This window comes from Mixophyes fleayi, chromosome 7 (assembly GCF_038048845.1).
Source record: "Mixophyes fleayi isolate aMixFle1 chromosome 7, aMixFle1.hap1, whole genome shotgun sequence".
In the NCBI taxonomy this organism is placed as follows: Eukaryota; Metazoa; Chordata; class Amphibia; order Anura; family Limnodynastidae; genus Mixophyes; species Mixophyes fleayi.
The window spans coordinates 102,320,962-102,338,255 of record NC_134408.1 but is presented as its reverse complement, the minus strand read 5'-3'; the positions used below and the strand labels follow the sequence as shown (position 1 = coordinate 102,338,255).

The 17,294-nt window shown below is 37.4% G+C and overlaps 1 protein-coding gene across 4 annotated transcripts in view; it reads right to left on the bottom strand.

The window, feature by feature from the left end:
* Positions 1-304: 304 nt before the first annotated feature.
* The window catches only part of CREB1 (cAMP responsive element binding protein 1), a 31,776-nt gene continuing 14,786 nt past the window's right edge, over positions 305-17,294 (bottom strand). For 3 of the 4 annotated variants that reach the window (XM_075180230.1, XM_075180231.1, XM_075180229.1), the window contains 7 exons: positions 15,017-15,142; positions 14,613-14,759; positions 13,674-13,774; positions 8,640-8,782; positions 5,818-6,000; positions 3,681-3,831; positions 305-1,737 (listed from right to left, as the gene is read on the bottom strand). In XM_075180230.1, coding sequence (XP_075036331.1) covers positions 1,593-1,737; positions 3,681-3,831; positions 5,818-6,000; positions 8,640-8,782; positions 13,674-13,774; positions 14,613-14,759; positions 15,017-15,133 — 987 coding nt within the window. In that variant the 5' untranslated portion in view covers positions 15,134-15,142 and the 3' untranslated portion in view covers positions 305-1,592. The remainder of the gene's footprint in view (positions 1,738-3,680; positions 3,832-5,817; positions 6,001-8,639; positions 8,783-13,673; positions 13,775-14,612; positions 14,760-15,016; positions 15,143-17,294) is intronic. The other variant, XM_075180232.1, reaches the window with a different exon arrangement.

The window sequence follows — 17,294 nt, the reverse complement described above, 5'->3', positions numbered from 1 at the left end:
CCATACCAGTCTTCCCATTATTTTCTCAAATACAGAAGTGCAGACATTAAAGCAGAGGATGTTCTTTTTCCCTCATTCCATGTGATAATTGGATAGTTTAGAACCTGCATAAGAACTAAACAAAATCTAAAATATACTCCGATTACAAATGTATGAATTTACAGAAATTAAATTTATATAGTTATTTATATATATATGTAAAAAGTTAAAATAAAATAGGGTATATACAATAACTAATAGCACATAAGCACAAAAGTTCTGCACACACAAAGTAAAAAAATGTTCTGATGCAAACAATACATCATAGTTTTAAAATACAAAATGTATTTCAAATAGTCCATGATAACTCTACTCAACATAAAATATTTTACAAGACCAACAAATCCCAAACACAAAGCTTCTGTTTTTAAATGTTGCTGTGAGCAGAGGATATAGAAAACCAATGGCCACACAATTCATTGCAACTGGGCTCTTATGACCATTTTAAAAACGGGGAAAAGTTCATGGTGCACATTTGTTCCATCTTTCCAAATCAGGGAAGGCAGTGAAGAAAAAAAAAAATAGAAAAACAAAACCTTTTTCCATAAATATACATGTGGAGTCAAATATTCCACAACAGGTTGCTGGTGATAGGGATTTGAGTTTAAAGAGGTACAGTACATATAGAAATGATCGCAGTTTTAAAATTGCTCAGTTTCAGTGTTCCATGGTTGGCCAGACATTGTTTCTTTCTAGATATTTAGGTATGTAAATTTTACAAATATTTGTCAAGATTTGATGTTGCAATGAGGAGTGCTTCATGTACTTTCGTTGTAGACCCTTCAGTCCTTTAAAACATTATCAATTGTACATCAGTGTGCTTAGAAAGGGCCATCCTTCCATGTATGCACAACTGTTGAGTAACTTGTCAAATGATTGCGGATTGCAGCTGGCTTTGCACGACAGTCCAAAAAAAACCCCAAAAAAACCCAAAACTCTTCTCCCCCAAAAACCTGAAAACCCCTAAGACATTTGTCTTCTCCAAAGGTCATTAACATGGTTTTCTTCCACGTGATGGGTGGTACTTTTGATACATTGGAATTAATAACTTAATAAGCTTCAAATTTTTCACATCATCTGAATTAACTATGCATGAGGCAGACATAGTAGAGTAATGGTGATACGTGGAGCATGGCAAGGTCTGTAGTGAACCCCAATAACTACAGTATATTTCATTGTACTAAGAGCCACATGAGTGAAAGAGAAGCCTGACCGCATTATATACACACACACACAAGACCTCCCCTTCACCAACAGTGCTGAGCAAACATAGGAAGGACATAGCAGAAGAGCAAATAAACAAAATGTAGGATTAAAAAAATAATAAAATATGTCTTCTTCTTGATCTTGAAAGATGTCAATTACTCACTTGGATTTGGAGGCAGGAGTTAGGAGCATTCACAGTTTAATGCAAAAGCACAGATGATGAAGTCCTTTAGTTGCTGTCAGGCAGTTTTGCATAAAGGGGTAATATAGAAAAAAAATGTTCATCTGGTTATAGGCCAACCAGTCTCTCCTCAATAGGGGTTAATAAACCTAAATGTATCAGCCCCTTAGTCAGATTTGTGACAATAAAGGTCTTTAAGTGCTTTCAGTTCTTCAATCAGTGTCTTGTTTTGATTTTCAAGGACAGCTACTCTGTTCTCTAGACATTTTACATATTCTTTCTTTTTCCGGCGACATTCCCGTGCTGCTTCCCTGCAAGTACAAATGACATTCATATTATGTGGTAGGTAAACATTTCTTTAAATAAGCACAAACCAATGAATAAATGTAACTTTAAACCTGGACTGGACAAATCACTAGCCAAAAAAGCAGCTTGCTGGGACTGGATTTACATGTTTGTACAACTTTCATATTATTTAGTAAATAAGAGTCACATTATTTCACAACCTGTCAATATATACAATGAAAGTTTTGCGGCACTTCACATCAGAGTAATATATTTTAAGATAAATTAATTTTACACATTTAATTTTAGCTTTACCTTGCTTTCTATTTTTATGTATATTCAAACTTTAATATTAGATCAGAAACGGAGACCCACTGGATTTTCTTTACACCTATGGATGGATGCAAGTATGCCCTATTCTAATATTTTGTTTTGTGCACCACAAACAATCCAGCCGTTTCAGAATAATGTAATAAGAGTGTTCAATCCAGTGAGTGGGGAGGAGCCATCGGGCAGGTAATTTATACTGATTATATGAATGTAATGGTCCACATGTAAATGCTAGCTATCATTAAAAATGATCTGCTACATGCTGTACAATCAATGTTATTTGGATAGCCATACCTGCTAATGTCCATAGCCCAACACAAACACCTTATGTTTGAGGTATGTGCATTTTCTATTATAAAAATGCTGCTCCTAACTTAGAGGAATTTGCTTTGAATTCTTTTTTCAATTATTTAGTAAAGTGTACTTCCATAGGGATCTCAGAGTTTACTAATGTGTGAGAGCAAAACTTATAAACATTTGTGCAAATATAAAATGGAGGAACATTATGGAATCTGATGTATCAGGGTTTTCACTAAGAAAATAAATGTCTGGACAATATTAAAAAAACAAACTTGTTTATGTATGTTCACTTAGTCATATATTTTATTTTTGTTCTTTCTTTGGAAAACCTAATAAAAATATTCTTGAGTTAAAAAAAATAAACAAACAAAATAGAACATCTGGAATGGAAGGTCTAAGCCTTAAAGTCAGTAGGCCAAATGACCTTGAAAACAGAGGTACAGACAGTATTTATAAATGCTCCTCTTTTGGTGTAGCTCGATCCCTAGTTGCATCAAGCTGCATTGATACAAGATATTAAAATATGGCCCTCTGCTGAGCACAATTACACATACTTGCCCACTCCCCTGGACCGTCTGAGACACTCCCAAATTCCAGGTCGGTGTCCCGGAAGAGCAGGTCATTCTCTGGTACCCCTGTTTACTTCCTAGTGAAGTGGGCAGGATGGGAGCCTCCATGACGCGATTTGTGGTGAATCGTGTCATTTCCTGTCCTCACCCTCCCCTTTGGAATCTCATGGAGGTTGACAAATATGCCATTACAGCAATAAAAATATTTGTATAAAGTATTCCAATAGTGAAGACTTTAAACATTACAAGCTAATAATAAAACAAACTAACAGTTAAACAGTGGCCTGGGACCTGGTGGGTGGGATAGACAACAGATTTAAAAGAAAATTAGCACTGGGACATGTAAACATCATTTAAAAAAACAAGCAAAAAATCCCAAAAACCATTACTAATATGCTTTAATATATTAAAGTCCATGGTGTAAAATGAAAGCTGTAGGCTAGATCACAGGGGAAACGCAAAACACATCTGATCGAAAGAAAGAACTTTCATTATGATTTTGCATCAAATGCTTTAATTTTTTTTATCAACATTGGAAGAAAAGGAATATAACTTTAATATGCATTGCAATGATGCAAAACCGATGGATGCCAGTGGCGCACGCAGCTCTCCCTGTTTTTTTTGGGTCGGCGGGGAGAAACACCCCCCCCCCCCCCCCCTGACAATCCTCCGTGCGCCCCTGGATGCCATGTATACATTTTAACAAAACACTTCATAACAATGGTTGTACACACTATTTGTAAGGAAATGGAAGTAAAGAAACAGAATACCTGTTTTTCATAAGTCTCACTTCTCTCTTCCGCGCTGCCTCCTCCGCTGGCTGGGCAGGAAGTGCTGGAGAAGATGCCATGACCACTCCTGGTGCAATCGTGCTGGTTGGTGCCGTGCGGATCTGATAAGTCTGTACATCTCCTGAGGCAGCTGATAAGGATCCAAAAATAGTAATTTACTTATAATGCGGTTTGATATACATGAAAACCGCAAGAGACAATGCAGTGTACTAACCAGAAGAAATGTCCCTTATATGAAGTAAACCATGAAAGTTTCAAATAGCAGATGTTGGAAGTGCCACATTATTATTTATGCTCAGATATTTGGACCTCTTCGAACATAATCCGCACGGGTCTGCAGAAAAATCATTATTAATCAGTGGACAATTTGCAAGCAAGCAGCTTGCCTGGCCATTTGACCTCAAGAAAGGTGGAATACATAAATCCAATATTTTGTTTGTTTTGTGGGTGGGTAGGCGAAAAGTGGTGTGATTGAAAAACTATTTTGTGCCGTTTTTTTAGACTTGTAAATTATAAACCATTTGATCGTAAGATGGAAACACTGTACACTTGCAGAATTGGAATTTAGATGGGAGATATGTAGACAGTAAAACTCATTAGAAGAAATTGTGTGGGTAGAATTCTGTCCCTAAATAATTATTTAAAATAATACCATTGCAAAGAGCAAGAGAGGAGAGAAATTTGTCACAAACCAGTTAAATGAATAGACATGGAAATAATAGATATTTATTCAGATACCCGATATCCAGCAACTGTGGGACTTCAACAGTTAAGAAATAGCAATATTCATGGCATCAAATCGGAAACCTGAGCATATCTGACAGAATAAATTGGTCATTTTCACTAATTCTTTCATTGAATATCATAAGTCTGGATCAACTAAATTCAAATCATACTCAGAGGATAGAAACATTTAAAATACAAAATAAACATTTTATGGGGGGGGTATTCAATTGTGCGGCTTGACGGACGAAAAACTCGCGCTCTAAAACTATTACCGTTAATACGGTAAAATTGCGCTTAAAAAACGTTCATACGGTAATTTACTCGCTGAATTTCAGCTCGCAGCTCCCTGAAATTCAGCGAGTAATTACCATATTAACGGTAATAGTTTTAGAGCGCGAGTTTTTCGGCCGTCAAGCCGAACAATTGAATACCCCCCTATGATTCAAAATGTATAAAAAAAAAAAAAAAAGGTTTTCCAGAAATGCTTATTTAACCACTTCATGAACGGAGGTCCCGAGTCCCAGCGCACTGAAAAAAACATAGTGAAAGAGTGCCACTGCCCTGGGAATGCAAACTGTTGAGAGAAGTCCTTATGACATCACAGAATATTCTCTTTAAAACAAAAACGCTGCACAGAGTTTGCGGTTCCTGCCACCCTATATTGATCCCTCAGAAGAGCAGACACTGGTTTGTGTTTGCTATTTTAAAACAGCAGTGCAAAGTTAAGATGCCTCTAATACAACATTTCTAAATTGGGCGTTACCTACTTTCCATTACATATATATCTGCAAATGTTTTCAAAAATGTTTCATGCTTTGTGGTTGTTTGAAGTAAGGAACCTACCATTGTATTATTAAACAGGAATTAGTTTTGATTTGTTTAGTGAAAGTCAGATAATTAATCTATAGTTCTAAATGGTTGTTATGGTTTTAGTGCAGAATAATGTAAACCTAAATGAACCTCAGTGTACAGAGAATGAAATTGCCAGGCCTCCAGCAGAAGATACTAAAACCTTTGGAATCATTTTTGCATTTCAGAACAATGTACTTTTATTATTTCACTATTGGGGAAAATTTCATTTTTCTCTTTTTCGGGTGGGTTGATTAAGAGAAATGTAACAGAACCAACGCTGTGTAGTTAAAACTAGGAAGCACACGTTGTATTCCTGCATCATTGAACTGCAATTTATCAGGATTTTGCCTAAATATGTTATCCATAAAAGTGGCACAGTGGCTTAGTGGTTAGTACTTCTGCCTCACAGCACTGGGGTCATGAGTTCGATTCCCGACCATGGCCTTGTCTATAAATAAATGATAACAGAATCCAACAGTGCCTGTGTACTATATCATACATAAAAATGGCATGCCCCAAATAAATTCATATAGCTTACCTTGTACAACAACTTGGTTGCTTGGAACAAGTATCTGCTGTCCATCTGTCGTCTGTGCATATTGTAAGATTGTAGTTCCCGGTTGAGTTGCTGCTGTGTTGGCCATAGTCAATGTTTGAAGCCCTTGGACTCCATCTGTACCATTGTTAGCTAGCTGTATTGCTCCTCCCTGAGTAATGGCAACTATACCAGAAATATAGAACAGGTTAAAATGATACACATTATAAACCAGAAATAGACCACAAATTATTTTCAGGTACAAACATCCAAAATGACAGAAGATAGTAAAGTAGTTGTCTTAATTCACTAACATGCTTTATGTATTAAATCAATTAGTTTATGGAACATGACATTTATAAAATATAATTCTAGAAATGGAGTGGATTGTGCTTCTACACAACAGTCTCCTCACCCTACTATCATTAGCAGCTGACAGGACCAGCATCTGGGCTAGTAATTGTTCAAACTGAAGATCCGTTTGTACACTGTAGTAGTAATGTTTATGGTAAATCAACAGGTCTTTCATGTAATAGCATTGTAAGTCTTGCCGGGAAAGGTATTACTTAATGATCCATGCAGAAATTGATGTAATGGTAACCGTTATTGTAGTTCCGAATAGATACATTTTTGCATTGGGTCCTAATTATTGTGATCACAGAAATACATATTGAAGGGGTTTTAGTAAGTTTTCTGGTTTTGCATTATTTCAAAATGCACTGCTGGAGATTGAGGTAGAAAACTACATGTACAAGTTTTTGTTTAATCAATTTTGCCAGTGATCCCCTATTTTAAGCACGTAAAATAAAATATACGATGCTCTTATATACAATTGCATTGATCTCAGGGATTTTTGGCCACTCCCTTCAAATATGACTTAGGGCTAGATTTACTAAGCTGTGGGTTTGAAAAAGTGGGGATGTTGCCTATAGCAACCAATCAGATTCTAGCTGTCATTTTGTAGAAGGTACTAAATAAATGAAAGCTAGAATCTGATTGGTTGCCATAGGCAACATCCCCACTTTTTCAAACCCGCAGCTTAGTAAATCTAGCCCTTAGTGCGGTTTTGTTAAATATCTTGTAGAATATATCACTATTTTAATTATTTTACTATGAATGTTTAATATAGTTACTCAATCCCAGTATACTTCTTAATTGTATATTGATAATTAGTGTTTCAAAATTGATATATATATATATATTTTTATAATGGGGTTAGCAAAAATAAATAACACAATAACATAAAAAGACAGATCCAGTGCACAGCTCACTTAACTGCATAAGTATAAATAATCGTAAGGTACTAACACATGTATATAAACAAGTGTATGTATATATATATATATATATATATATATATATATATATATATATATATATATATATATAAATAATTTATTTTGTGATATTGTTCCTTGCGCTAGTACCTTACGATTATTATTTTAGACTTCTGCAGTTAAATGAGCTGTGCACTGGATCGGTCTATTTTTTATTTTATTTTTAAAAAAAATCTATTATGAAATTGAATAATTTTGACATCATACATATTGGCGATTCATTGGATGGTTATCTTCAGCTTTCATTCACCATGAGGCTACATTCACATTAAAGCTTCTTTCTGGCATGCAGCATTGTGTGAAGCACAAAGAAAGATGGAAACCTTATTTTTCATTTCCCTACAACTTCTAAAATACTCCTGCATGACTCTTCATCCCCCCCCCCATTCACCAAGCTTGAAAAGAGAAGTGATGGGAGATTATTCCATGTTTTTAAGTAATCCCCGTGATTGATCACTTCTAGGTTTCTATACAATTGTTAATTTTCAATGAAACATCAATATTTTTGTGGTTGGTTATGCTATCTGTTCGAATGGTTGGCTTGTAGGTTAAATAATTACCATATTTGTGACTACTTCCTGAATATAAATATATATTTTCTTATATATTCTGTTCCAGTTATTTATTATTTTAGGATTGCAAATTTGAACTTTTTGTTATTTTTTTTATTTATTTATGAGGGATTATTTATTTGAACAGAACTATCCATTACCCATTTCTTTGCTCCATGTTTTCTCTATACAAGGACATCAAGACCGACTGGGCGAACACCATTACCCCTTTTTCACAACAGCGCTCTTTCTAATTTAAAAACAAAAGTCATGGGGTAGATTGCAGAGGAAGCCCTTACTCCAGCCAAATATGGCTTGTAGGTTAGCAAAGTATTAGCACAGAAAATTGTATTTGTGAAGTTCCTCACGCTGTCAGACATTTAGGCACAGGGTAAAATTGGATCCCACTTCTAATTGGATAACCAATATTGATTATTTGATGTATTTTAAATTGAATACCCATGAATATAAAACAGAGCTACACAGTCCTTTACAGAAAAGGATAAACTATATTGCAGAGAGAGATTTTGTAAAGGAATGTACTGCAATTTACTTGCACATTCTATAAAAAATAAACCATATCTAAAAATGTTTTACATTTTCTGCCTTTGTAAACTGCTATAAAAAGGATCTCGGAATAACATTTTCATAATTTATTTTGTCACGACTCAAAAAAGTAGATTGTGCCAGAATATGAGAGAGTAGATAACTTTGAAATCACAAAATAAGTATCTGTAAGCTAAATATGTAACATTTGTGATTGTACTACAAACTCACAGACAATGAGAACTTTAAAAACAAAGAAATTACTAGCAATTAATGAATGTAAACTCACAAAGAAGTGTAAAAGAATTTAGAAGAGCGAGTATTGACAAACCCCAGTTTCATTTTAAACAACTGTTAACCAATACAGATAAAATGTATATTGACTACTTACTGTACTGGCCACTGCTGGTTTGGTAAATGGGCGTTGGTACAGTCACTGTTGTGATAGCAGGTGCAGATGTCTCCTCTTCAGACTTTTCTTCTTCAATTCTTGGTACTCCTGGGGCATCTGAAGATAGGTCATTTAAGATTTTCCTGTGGAGACAAATGGAATTATTTAGAAAGAAAAAAAAAAAAAAAAAAAAGGAGAATGATTTCCCCCCAAAAAATGGCAGGACATAACAAAAACAGTAGCTTTCTGCTACTGAATACTGCACATCCTACACATCATCTAGTAAACCATGTCACCTGCTCTGAAATACACTTGTATTACATTCATTTTGCCGATACTCCTGCATTGGAGTATAGCAAGCTTCTGCTTTAGTAAGTACTCTGTTCGCATCTCATTCAAATCTGTCATATTTTCCTGAACAGACTTTCCGGCAATACAAGCCAGTCGAATCACAACCTTAGGTCATCTGGTAATTGTGTGTTTTGATGCTGCCCAGCATCTTTTCTAGTCATTGTATAGACTATCAGTTCTACAGAAGGATGAATTTCTATCAAGATAGACTTTTAAGACTCTGACCACTTTAACAAATAAAGAGACTCTTCAATCCCCAAGGATATATTCTTTCCTAGAGCAGGGATTACTATATGTTGGTTTAGGTGAAACTTTGACACCACACTGGACAGGAAGTGCATTTAGTACATAGGACTGTCCTGTCAGCAGGAAAAACAAAAGAAAGGTGACCTGCAAGACAGAGCTACCAATTCTGAATCTTCTTGATGACGGTGTACCAGAAGGAATGTAATTTTGAAGTCAAGGAATCGAATGTCAAATAATTTCAATGGCCCAATGGTGAAAGCTGCAGGACAGAGGATCAAATGTAGGTCCCAAGGAGCTAGTGGCGGGACATAAGGCGGCTGAACATGCAGAACTCCCTGTAGACTGGATCTTGGGATAAGGCCAATTTCTTCTAAAAGCAAACTAACATGGCAGATACCTGGACCTTGAGGTAAGTCACTCTCCTGTCACTGTCAAGACCATTCTGTATAGGGGACAAAAGGAAGACAAATAAACACCCGTTCTTTCACGCCATGTAATTAATGCAAGTCTTTCACACTTAGCAAAGACCGGTTTTCTGCCCTTAACATACTCTGAAGGACTTCCTCGAAAAGAGCCTTAGCTCTAAGGATCACAACCTGAACAGCCATGTAGTTAAAGCCAAGAGATCATCATAGATCATTTCTTAGAGAGCCTCCAAAATGGGTCTGCCGCCATGATTAAAATGTCAGCATACAGAGTATTACTTAGTCAATGCTGCGCTACTAGGATTGCTGGAGCCCTTCTCTCTTGGCCTTTTAGAGTATCAGAGGAAGCATGACTATCAGGGGAAAAGAAATATCTCTCAGCTGAAAGTTCCATGGGACTGTCATGGAGTCCATTAGGAATGGCTTGGGGTCCCTGGTTTTCACCCAGTACTGGTTCAACTTATGGTGTAGCAGAGAGGCCACCAGATCAACCTCTGACTTACCCCATTTGTTCACGATCTGACCAAAGTATTCCAGGTGGAGAAACCACACCCACAAATAATTAGCATATCAACTCAAGTAATCTGCCTCACAACTGTTCACCACTCCTGGAATGAATACTGCAGAAATTTCTGGAACATACCTTTCTGCACAACGTATAATCCTTCTTTGATAGGTAGCTCTTGGTGCACCTCTAATGATGAGTCAGAGCACATTTATAGGGGAGCTTTGTCTCCTCCTGGGACCAAAGTCCCTTTAGCTGAAGATTCACCGCTCCTCATCCCCGTAGGCTGGCATCTCTGGCCATGATAGTCCAGTCCCCGAATGAGAAGGGACAGCCCATGTTAAGATTTTTCTTTCACAGCCACCAAAAGAGGGACTGACAGTCTGTGGCAACAGTCAGAAAAATTATGTTGCCAAGTATGTATTAACTGCACTATTTACTAAGCATCTGAAAGTGGACACTATTTTCCACATGAGCTTCATGTGAGGTTCAAGAGATCTCATCAGCTTTTGAATCACAGGGAACTTTTCTCCAACACCAAACTTCAAAGAATGTTATTTACCAGATTAGACAACGAAGAAATGTAATGTGTTGGGCCAGGAAGAGGTTGGATTTTAGCTAAATCATTATCCAGCCTTGGGATTCCAGTGTCTGTGCTATTATCTGCAAGTGGGTAAAAGGGTGAGATACAGATCCTCCTTTTATCAAGACATCATCCAAGTAGGGGACCGTAGGTATTCCCTTTGATCTTAAAAAGGAGGCTCTCACTGTGTTAAACAATCTCAGTGCTGTTGCCAGACCAAAAGGCAATGTTCTGAGCTTCAAAGTGGAAATCTGCAGCAGGAAGTCGTAGGACTCTCTGCTGGCCCTCCCAGATCAGGATGTTAAGATGCACCTTTTATATCTATGGAGGCCAGAAATGTATCTTATTCCATGCCGCCGATGACTGATCATCAGCCATCTGGTTCCTATCGTCCACTTGGCAATTTAACCCGACATTTGGAACAAATCAAATGCATTACAGATTTTCCCCCCAGATTTAATTCTGGAACTGGTCCCCTTATCAGATATGACTGGAGGGTGAGAATAATACAGAGGGAAAGCTATAGAGCACAGTAAAAATGTAGAAAGCGAAACTACAAACACCGAGTGTATTCCTAATTTACAGCTTAATTTGGAAGAAAGAGTGTGCTGGTACAGTACAGTAGATAGAAAAAATGTAGAGCTCAATAAATAGTTGAGGAGACAGTCTACTTTGTTACAAGTATAAAGACATTCTAGTATGTATAATCACAGAAATCACACAGATATTTCCCAGACCATTACAGAGGAAGAGAGGAGCCTATATACCATTGAGGAGAGGAGCTGGTTGACATTTCTGATGGTGGGCATGCAAATGCTGCACCTCCCTCTTCTGGTCCAGTTCAGACATGTCATTGCCCTGTAGACCAGGTCTCCGCTACCCACGTATGCACCTAGTGTGGGGTTGCAGCAGTAACCAACATCTGACCATTTGTCCCCGAAAGTCTTGCACTGTCTAGTGTGCAGGATTAGTCTGGTCACTGATTTTGATGACTCCACCAGGAACCATCACCGTAAGCATGTGAGTGGCAGCAGATGGCACACCACGTTTGGTACTTGTGACCCATTCCAGTCCTCAGTGATGTCAGTGCTGTGTGGCACCACTGGCAATGAGGGGGAAAAAAGAAAAGAAAAATATTGATCTTTTTGCAGTTATAAGCAGCACATAGTGAAGAGAAGCTTCAGATCCAATCTAAGTGCCTATTTCAGCATGAACCCTCTATACCACAAGGTAGCAGCGTCCCCCAAACTGTATGAAGGAGAAATATCCTTATTATCCTCCACGTTGCCAATACACTGTATACGCCACACTGCCCTTATTGAGTGATTTTAGCAGCACCCATTATATGGACTGTAGGAGCCCTGCAGATCAAACGTGTGTATTTGTGTAACAACCACTTAACATTAGTAAATGCTTACTTTTTTTCTTGTCTAGTTTTCCAAATTTTGCAAGTTCATTGATAAGAGACCACAAATTATGTATTTATTTTTATAAAAAAAAATATTAATATTTTTCTGCCTGGCAGAGAACTGTCCTCTGTACCTCCAAATATTGAAATCCTTGGTGAAATCACAGAATTTCCCTTACTAACTTGTTAACACTTTGAATATTTTTTACAGATCATGCAGAAACACAGAGTACAATTGGCAGGAAATAGCAAGGCAAAGTTCGGTGGAGAAGTTAAATCTTCCAATACTGTAAGCAAGTTGACTTAAAAGCCTTGTGGGTCAGAGATAAAGGAAGGGACTTTGCAACACTCTTCTGGGACAAATCACTGTTACCCCCATAGAGTGGTCAATATAATGCACTATTGAAAAAGAAAGAACAATTAAAATCAGAAGTGAGAGATGCCCAATAATGATCCAGAGTAATTGTATGTGCAACATATAATCCTGGGGGCACTGATAGATCAGTGCCATATAGACTGTGCTTCCTTACAGGTGCATGTACCAGATTTTATATGATAGGAGATGAACTCTTACATTCCAGGTGTCAGGACATAGAATGACCAATTACTAATGTGGAGACCAGGCAGAGCCAGGCCCAACATCCTGCACTTACTTTTTTGACAATGTGCTTGTCATCTCAGTGTGCAGATTAAAGTGATGTATGCTTGTGTACCTCCAGCAAGGGCAGGCTGGGCTGGGGGGCATCTGTTCCCCGGGCTGGTCCCATAGTGAGCTACCTTGGGCTGGGTCACCTGCATTTTTTTTCAATTAAAATAGGCTGCTGAGTAAGGTCATATCCCCGGGCTAAAAATTGCCAGCCCTCCAGTATGATCAAATTAAATATCAACAGACTTTAGCAAGAGAGAGATTTGAGTACTACAACTACTTTATCATAAAAAACAAAAACCAAAAACAACTTGGATTTACCAGACCCCGGAAAATTATTGGCTAAGTGGTTAGCATTTCTGCCTCACAGCACTGGGGTCATGAGTTCAATTCCCTACCATGGCCTTATCTGTGTGGAGTTTGTATGTTCTCCCCATGTTTGCGTGGGTTTCCTTCCGGGTACCCCGGTCTCCTCCCACTCCCAAAAAAAAAACAACAACATACTAGTAGGTTAATTGGCTGCTATCAAAATTGACCCAAGTGTGTGTGTGTGTGTGTGTGTGTGTGTGTGTGTGTGTGTGTGTGTGTGTGAATTTAGACCGTAAGCTCCAATGGGGCAGGGACTGATGTGAATGAGTTCTCTGTACAGCGCTGCGGAATCAGTGGCGCTATATAAATAAATGGGGATGATTTTAATCATCCTTCTAAAATGCAATACGTTTGCATGCCAAGTTATGCACACGTTTCTGAAACACATAACTTATTATGATATTTTTGAAAATCAGGAGTTTTAAAAAGATACTGGCTATTAAAAGTCAAAATTTGGGCTAAAGAAAATTCTAAAATCCTGAAAACTAATGAAATCCTTACCTGTACGATGGCCGTCTTGACAAAATTTCCCTGCGTTTCTGAGAGTCTGTAACACTGTCCACTGATTCTTGCGAATCTTCACTCTCTGCAATCGTGGAAATCTGATCACAAAATAAAGCAGCATATATATCAATTTCTAGAATGACAAATGATTTTTCTACCAACCTCGGTAATAGTGAAAATAGAAAAGTTGCAAAGGTTGAAAAAAAATTTGAAGTGATGACCTTAACTTTTAAATCATGGCATTTGTCTTTCAGTGACCAAGATTTATTTTTTTAAATATGTATTTGAGTAACTGTCATTTATCTTTCAAAATGGAAAGGCATCATTAAAAAGCAGCATTGAAAGGAAAGGTATACCACCAGAATTCAAAAGATTAACAAAGCAGAACTTGCAACATAAAATAACCAGAACCTCAATAAGCCTGTATCACTAAAAATTGTTGAGTTGATTATCAGCAATTAATAGGCATTGGGAAAATAAAGCAAAGAAAAGAACCTGTATTCTCACCTGCTTTCAGAGATGTTAAAATTTACTAAAAAAACTAAATAAACTTCAATATTGTTCATCAATGTAAGAGGATAGTTAGATAGTCAAATTATTGTAAGGAGAACCAGACATCTGCTCATTACGAAAACTCTGTAGTGTTTATATATCCCATGGTATCAGACTATCGGCAGAAAACAATCTTGACTATCTGGGTTAAGAATTTAGCACCAACATCAAGTCCAATACTTACTCTTGACAGCTGTGAATTTGTTTTAAAGGGATTTAATACTTCCTGAAACCAAAGTGTACCTTAAATGTATTAGAGAATTAGAAGCTCACCAATTTAATTAACGTATCCTGTATTTTTTCTTACCCTATTAACATAGGGCCTATGTTAAGAAAGACAGAGAAAAAACAAAATTATGGACTGAATTGAAATAAATAACTCACTTGCACTGTCTGCACTTGTGGAGACTGTATGACAGATGGCTGTGCAGCTTGAATAACCCCATGTACTTGAACTGTCTGTCCATTGGGAAGCTGAACTAATGTCACCGTGGGGGCCGATGAGGTTGCATGTGCAGCTGCCATGGATACCTATTAATTGAAAGTGAAAATATATTATAGAAAAAAACAAATTAGTTATTATAGAGCTATTATTATACGGTTACAGTTTTACTCAGAGTGCACCATCTAAAACACATTACTAAGATGTATTAAATTAATTGATGGTGCGGCTCCTTAAAAGAAAGTTAAACAAAAATTGAATGCGTTTAACTCCTCAAATGCACAATTTAAATGAAGAACTATTAAGTCATGCATGCAATTTAAGAACAAACTAGTTTTCCACTCAATACCTGTGCTAATGTTGTAATCTGCGGCTGTGTCTGTATGGTCATCTGTTGGGCTTCTGCCTCCGTGACAGCCGCATCTCCACTCTGCTGTGTCTCTGCACCAGATTCCATGGTCATTTAGGTTACCTAAAAATAAATCAACTTTATTTATTCTACAAAAGTTACATGTGAGCATTATTATGTCATCACTATTAGGAGAATACATATTATATTAAGCCTAAACAAATTCCTCTAAAAGCCAAGATCCAGGTACAAAGTTAGGAGCAAGAAAACAAAGGAAAAACTGCAGTACACAAGCAAACCATCCACAAAGATCCCCTATTATCAAAAACATTTTACACAGCCCAGGTGACCTGCATTGTAATTATATTAGTGTCCCCTCATTACACCAATACTATTGATGCCACTGTACACAAGCCAAGATCCCATCCTCCCAACCACGGTACAACATCCGGGCCCACCTCTCCACCACGGTACAGCATCCTGTCTAACCTTTCCCCCACAAAGTATAGCTGTCGTGACCCCCTCTCACCAAATAGTATAGTTACTAGGGACCCCTTATTCTCCCACACAGTATAGCAGCCAGCACCCTTCCTTCCCCCAGTATTTTCCTTATCACCTAGAGCAGCGTTTCCCAACCCTAGTCCTCAAGTACCATATCACTTTGCTGGAGCACAGGTGGTATAATTATATCACTGGTCACCTGGAAAACCTGAACTGTTAGGGGTACTTGAGGACTAGGGTTGGGAAATACTGACCTAGAGTATAGCACCCAGACAACCAGCACACTGTCCTGCCATACACGGCAGCGCGCTGCTCACACTTCTAGTGCAGAGACACTGTACGTCAAATAAATAGGAACCCTCATAGCCACTGCTGGCGCAAAACACCACCAGTTGGTGATGTCAGCTTGTCAAACAGTCCCCATGTGTCCCACTGACTGACAACTAGCTTGTTATGTGTCAGCACCAGTACTTTGATTTGATTTCCATATTATATATAAATACCTTTATCTATAGCCTACATACATACATGCATATCTTTCACAAATTATTATAAAGCTTATCCCAAGTCAAATTGTGAATAGTGAGTGAAACAGTAATAATAAATGCACATGCAGTAAGGCTGCTTCTTTTCTATGCACGTTTGAAAATGCGATGCCTTAAATATAACAAAAAAAACAAGAACGCCAAACATATTGTAGTATAAGTACCAAAGGGGAATAAAACAGAGCATTTCTGAATGGTATGTACAGCAGAATTCCAAGTAAAGGCATCCTCTGAGAAACTATCTCCAAAGAACTAAGGTCCTAAAATGCTCTACAAATATAAAAATATAGTGCAGTATGTTTTAAGCTATAATGGGAAAAGGGAAAAAAAAATATGTGTACCAAAGAGAATATTCAATTCAGCATATCAAAGAGATTCCATATAAATTGGAAATAAAAACTGCTAAATTCAATATTTCCAAAGTTTTAATGCCAGCTAAAAAGTAAATACAATTCTTGTACATTCAATTAATACACAAGGTTTATCTTCATTCCTTAAGTGAAGGGAAAGTCTCTAGCTAGGAGAAGATCCCACAGTAATTATGAGAATTCCAACAGTCAAACCAAAATAAGTTCTAGATGGACCCTACGCGTTTCATCCCATGATTTTCCTCAGGAGGCAAGGGAAACTCATTAATCCAATGACCTATTGAACAGGAGCCATGTTCAAACATCGGGGGCTGAGACACAGGTGGAACTTCAGTGTCTCAGCCCCCAATGTTTAAACCCCTCTCCCATTTGATTAGTCTTTGGAATCTAAGATAATGCAAATCCAAAAAATAAATAAAAGCAAACCCATGACAAGTAATGATCAAACTATGGCTAAAACTGCACTTTAAACCCCTTAGCTGAAAAAAATGGAACTAAACATACTTGGTGTGCTAAAAAGCTGTAAAGCTTTTTCTTCTAACTTTGTACTTGACAGCACCAAGGCAGCCATCCTCTGTTCAGCTATAACTGGACAAACTTTCCTTAAATAAACATGCTTTCAAATATAGCAGATGACATCCACAATGGATCCCTACTCACCTAAAGCAGAGAACCAGCGAGCAATGAAACACGCTTATGTTTTCTTTTAGGAGAACAAAATAATTACACTTTGTCCAAATGTTTGCAATAGAGTTCTTGGAAAGAGTTTCCATAGGTCTACTGCAAGAATATGGATGAATTGAGACCTCCAATGATTAACCCTATTTTGTGTAACCGGGAAGGCCTCCTCTATTTGCTATA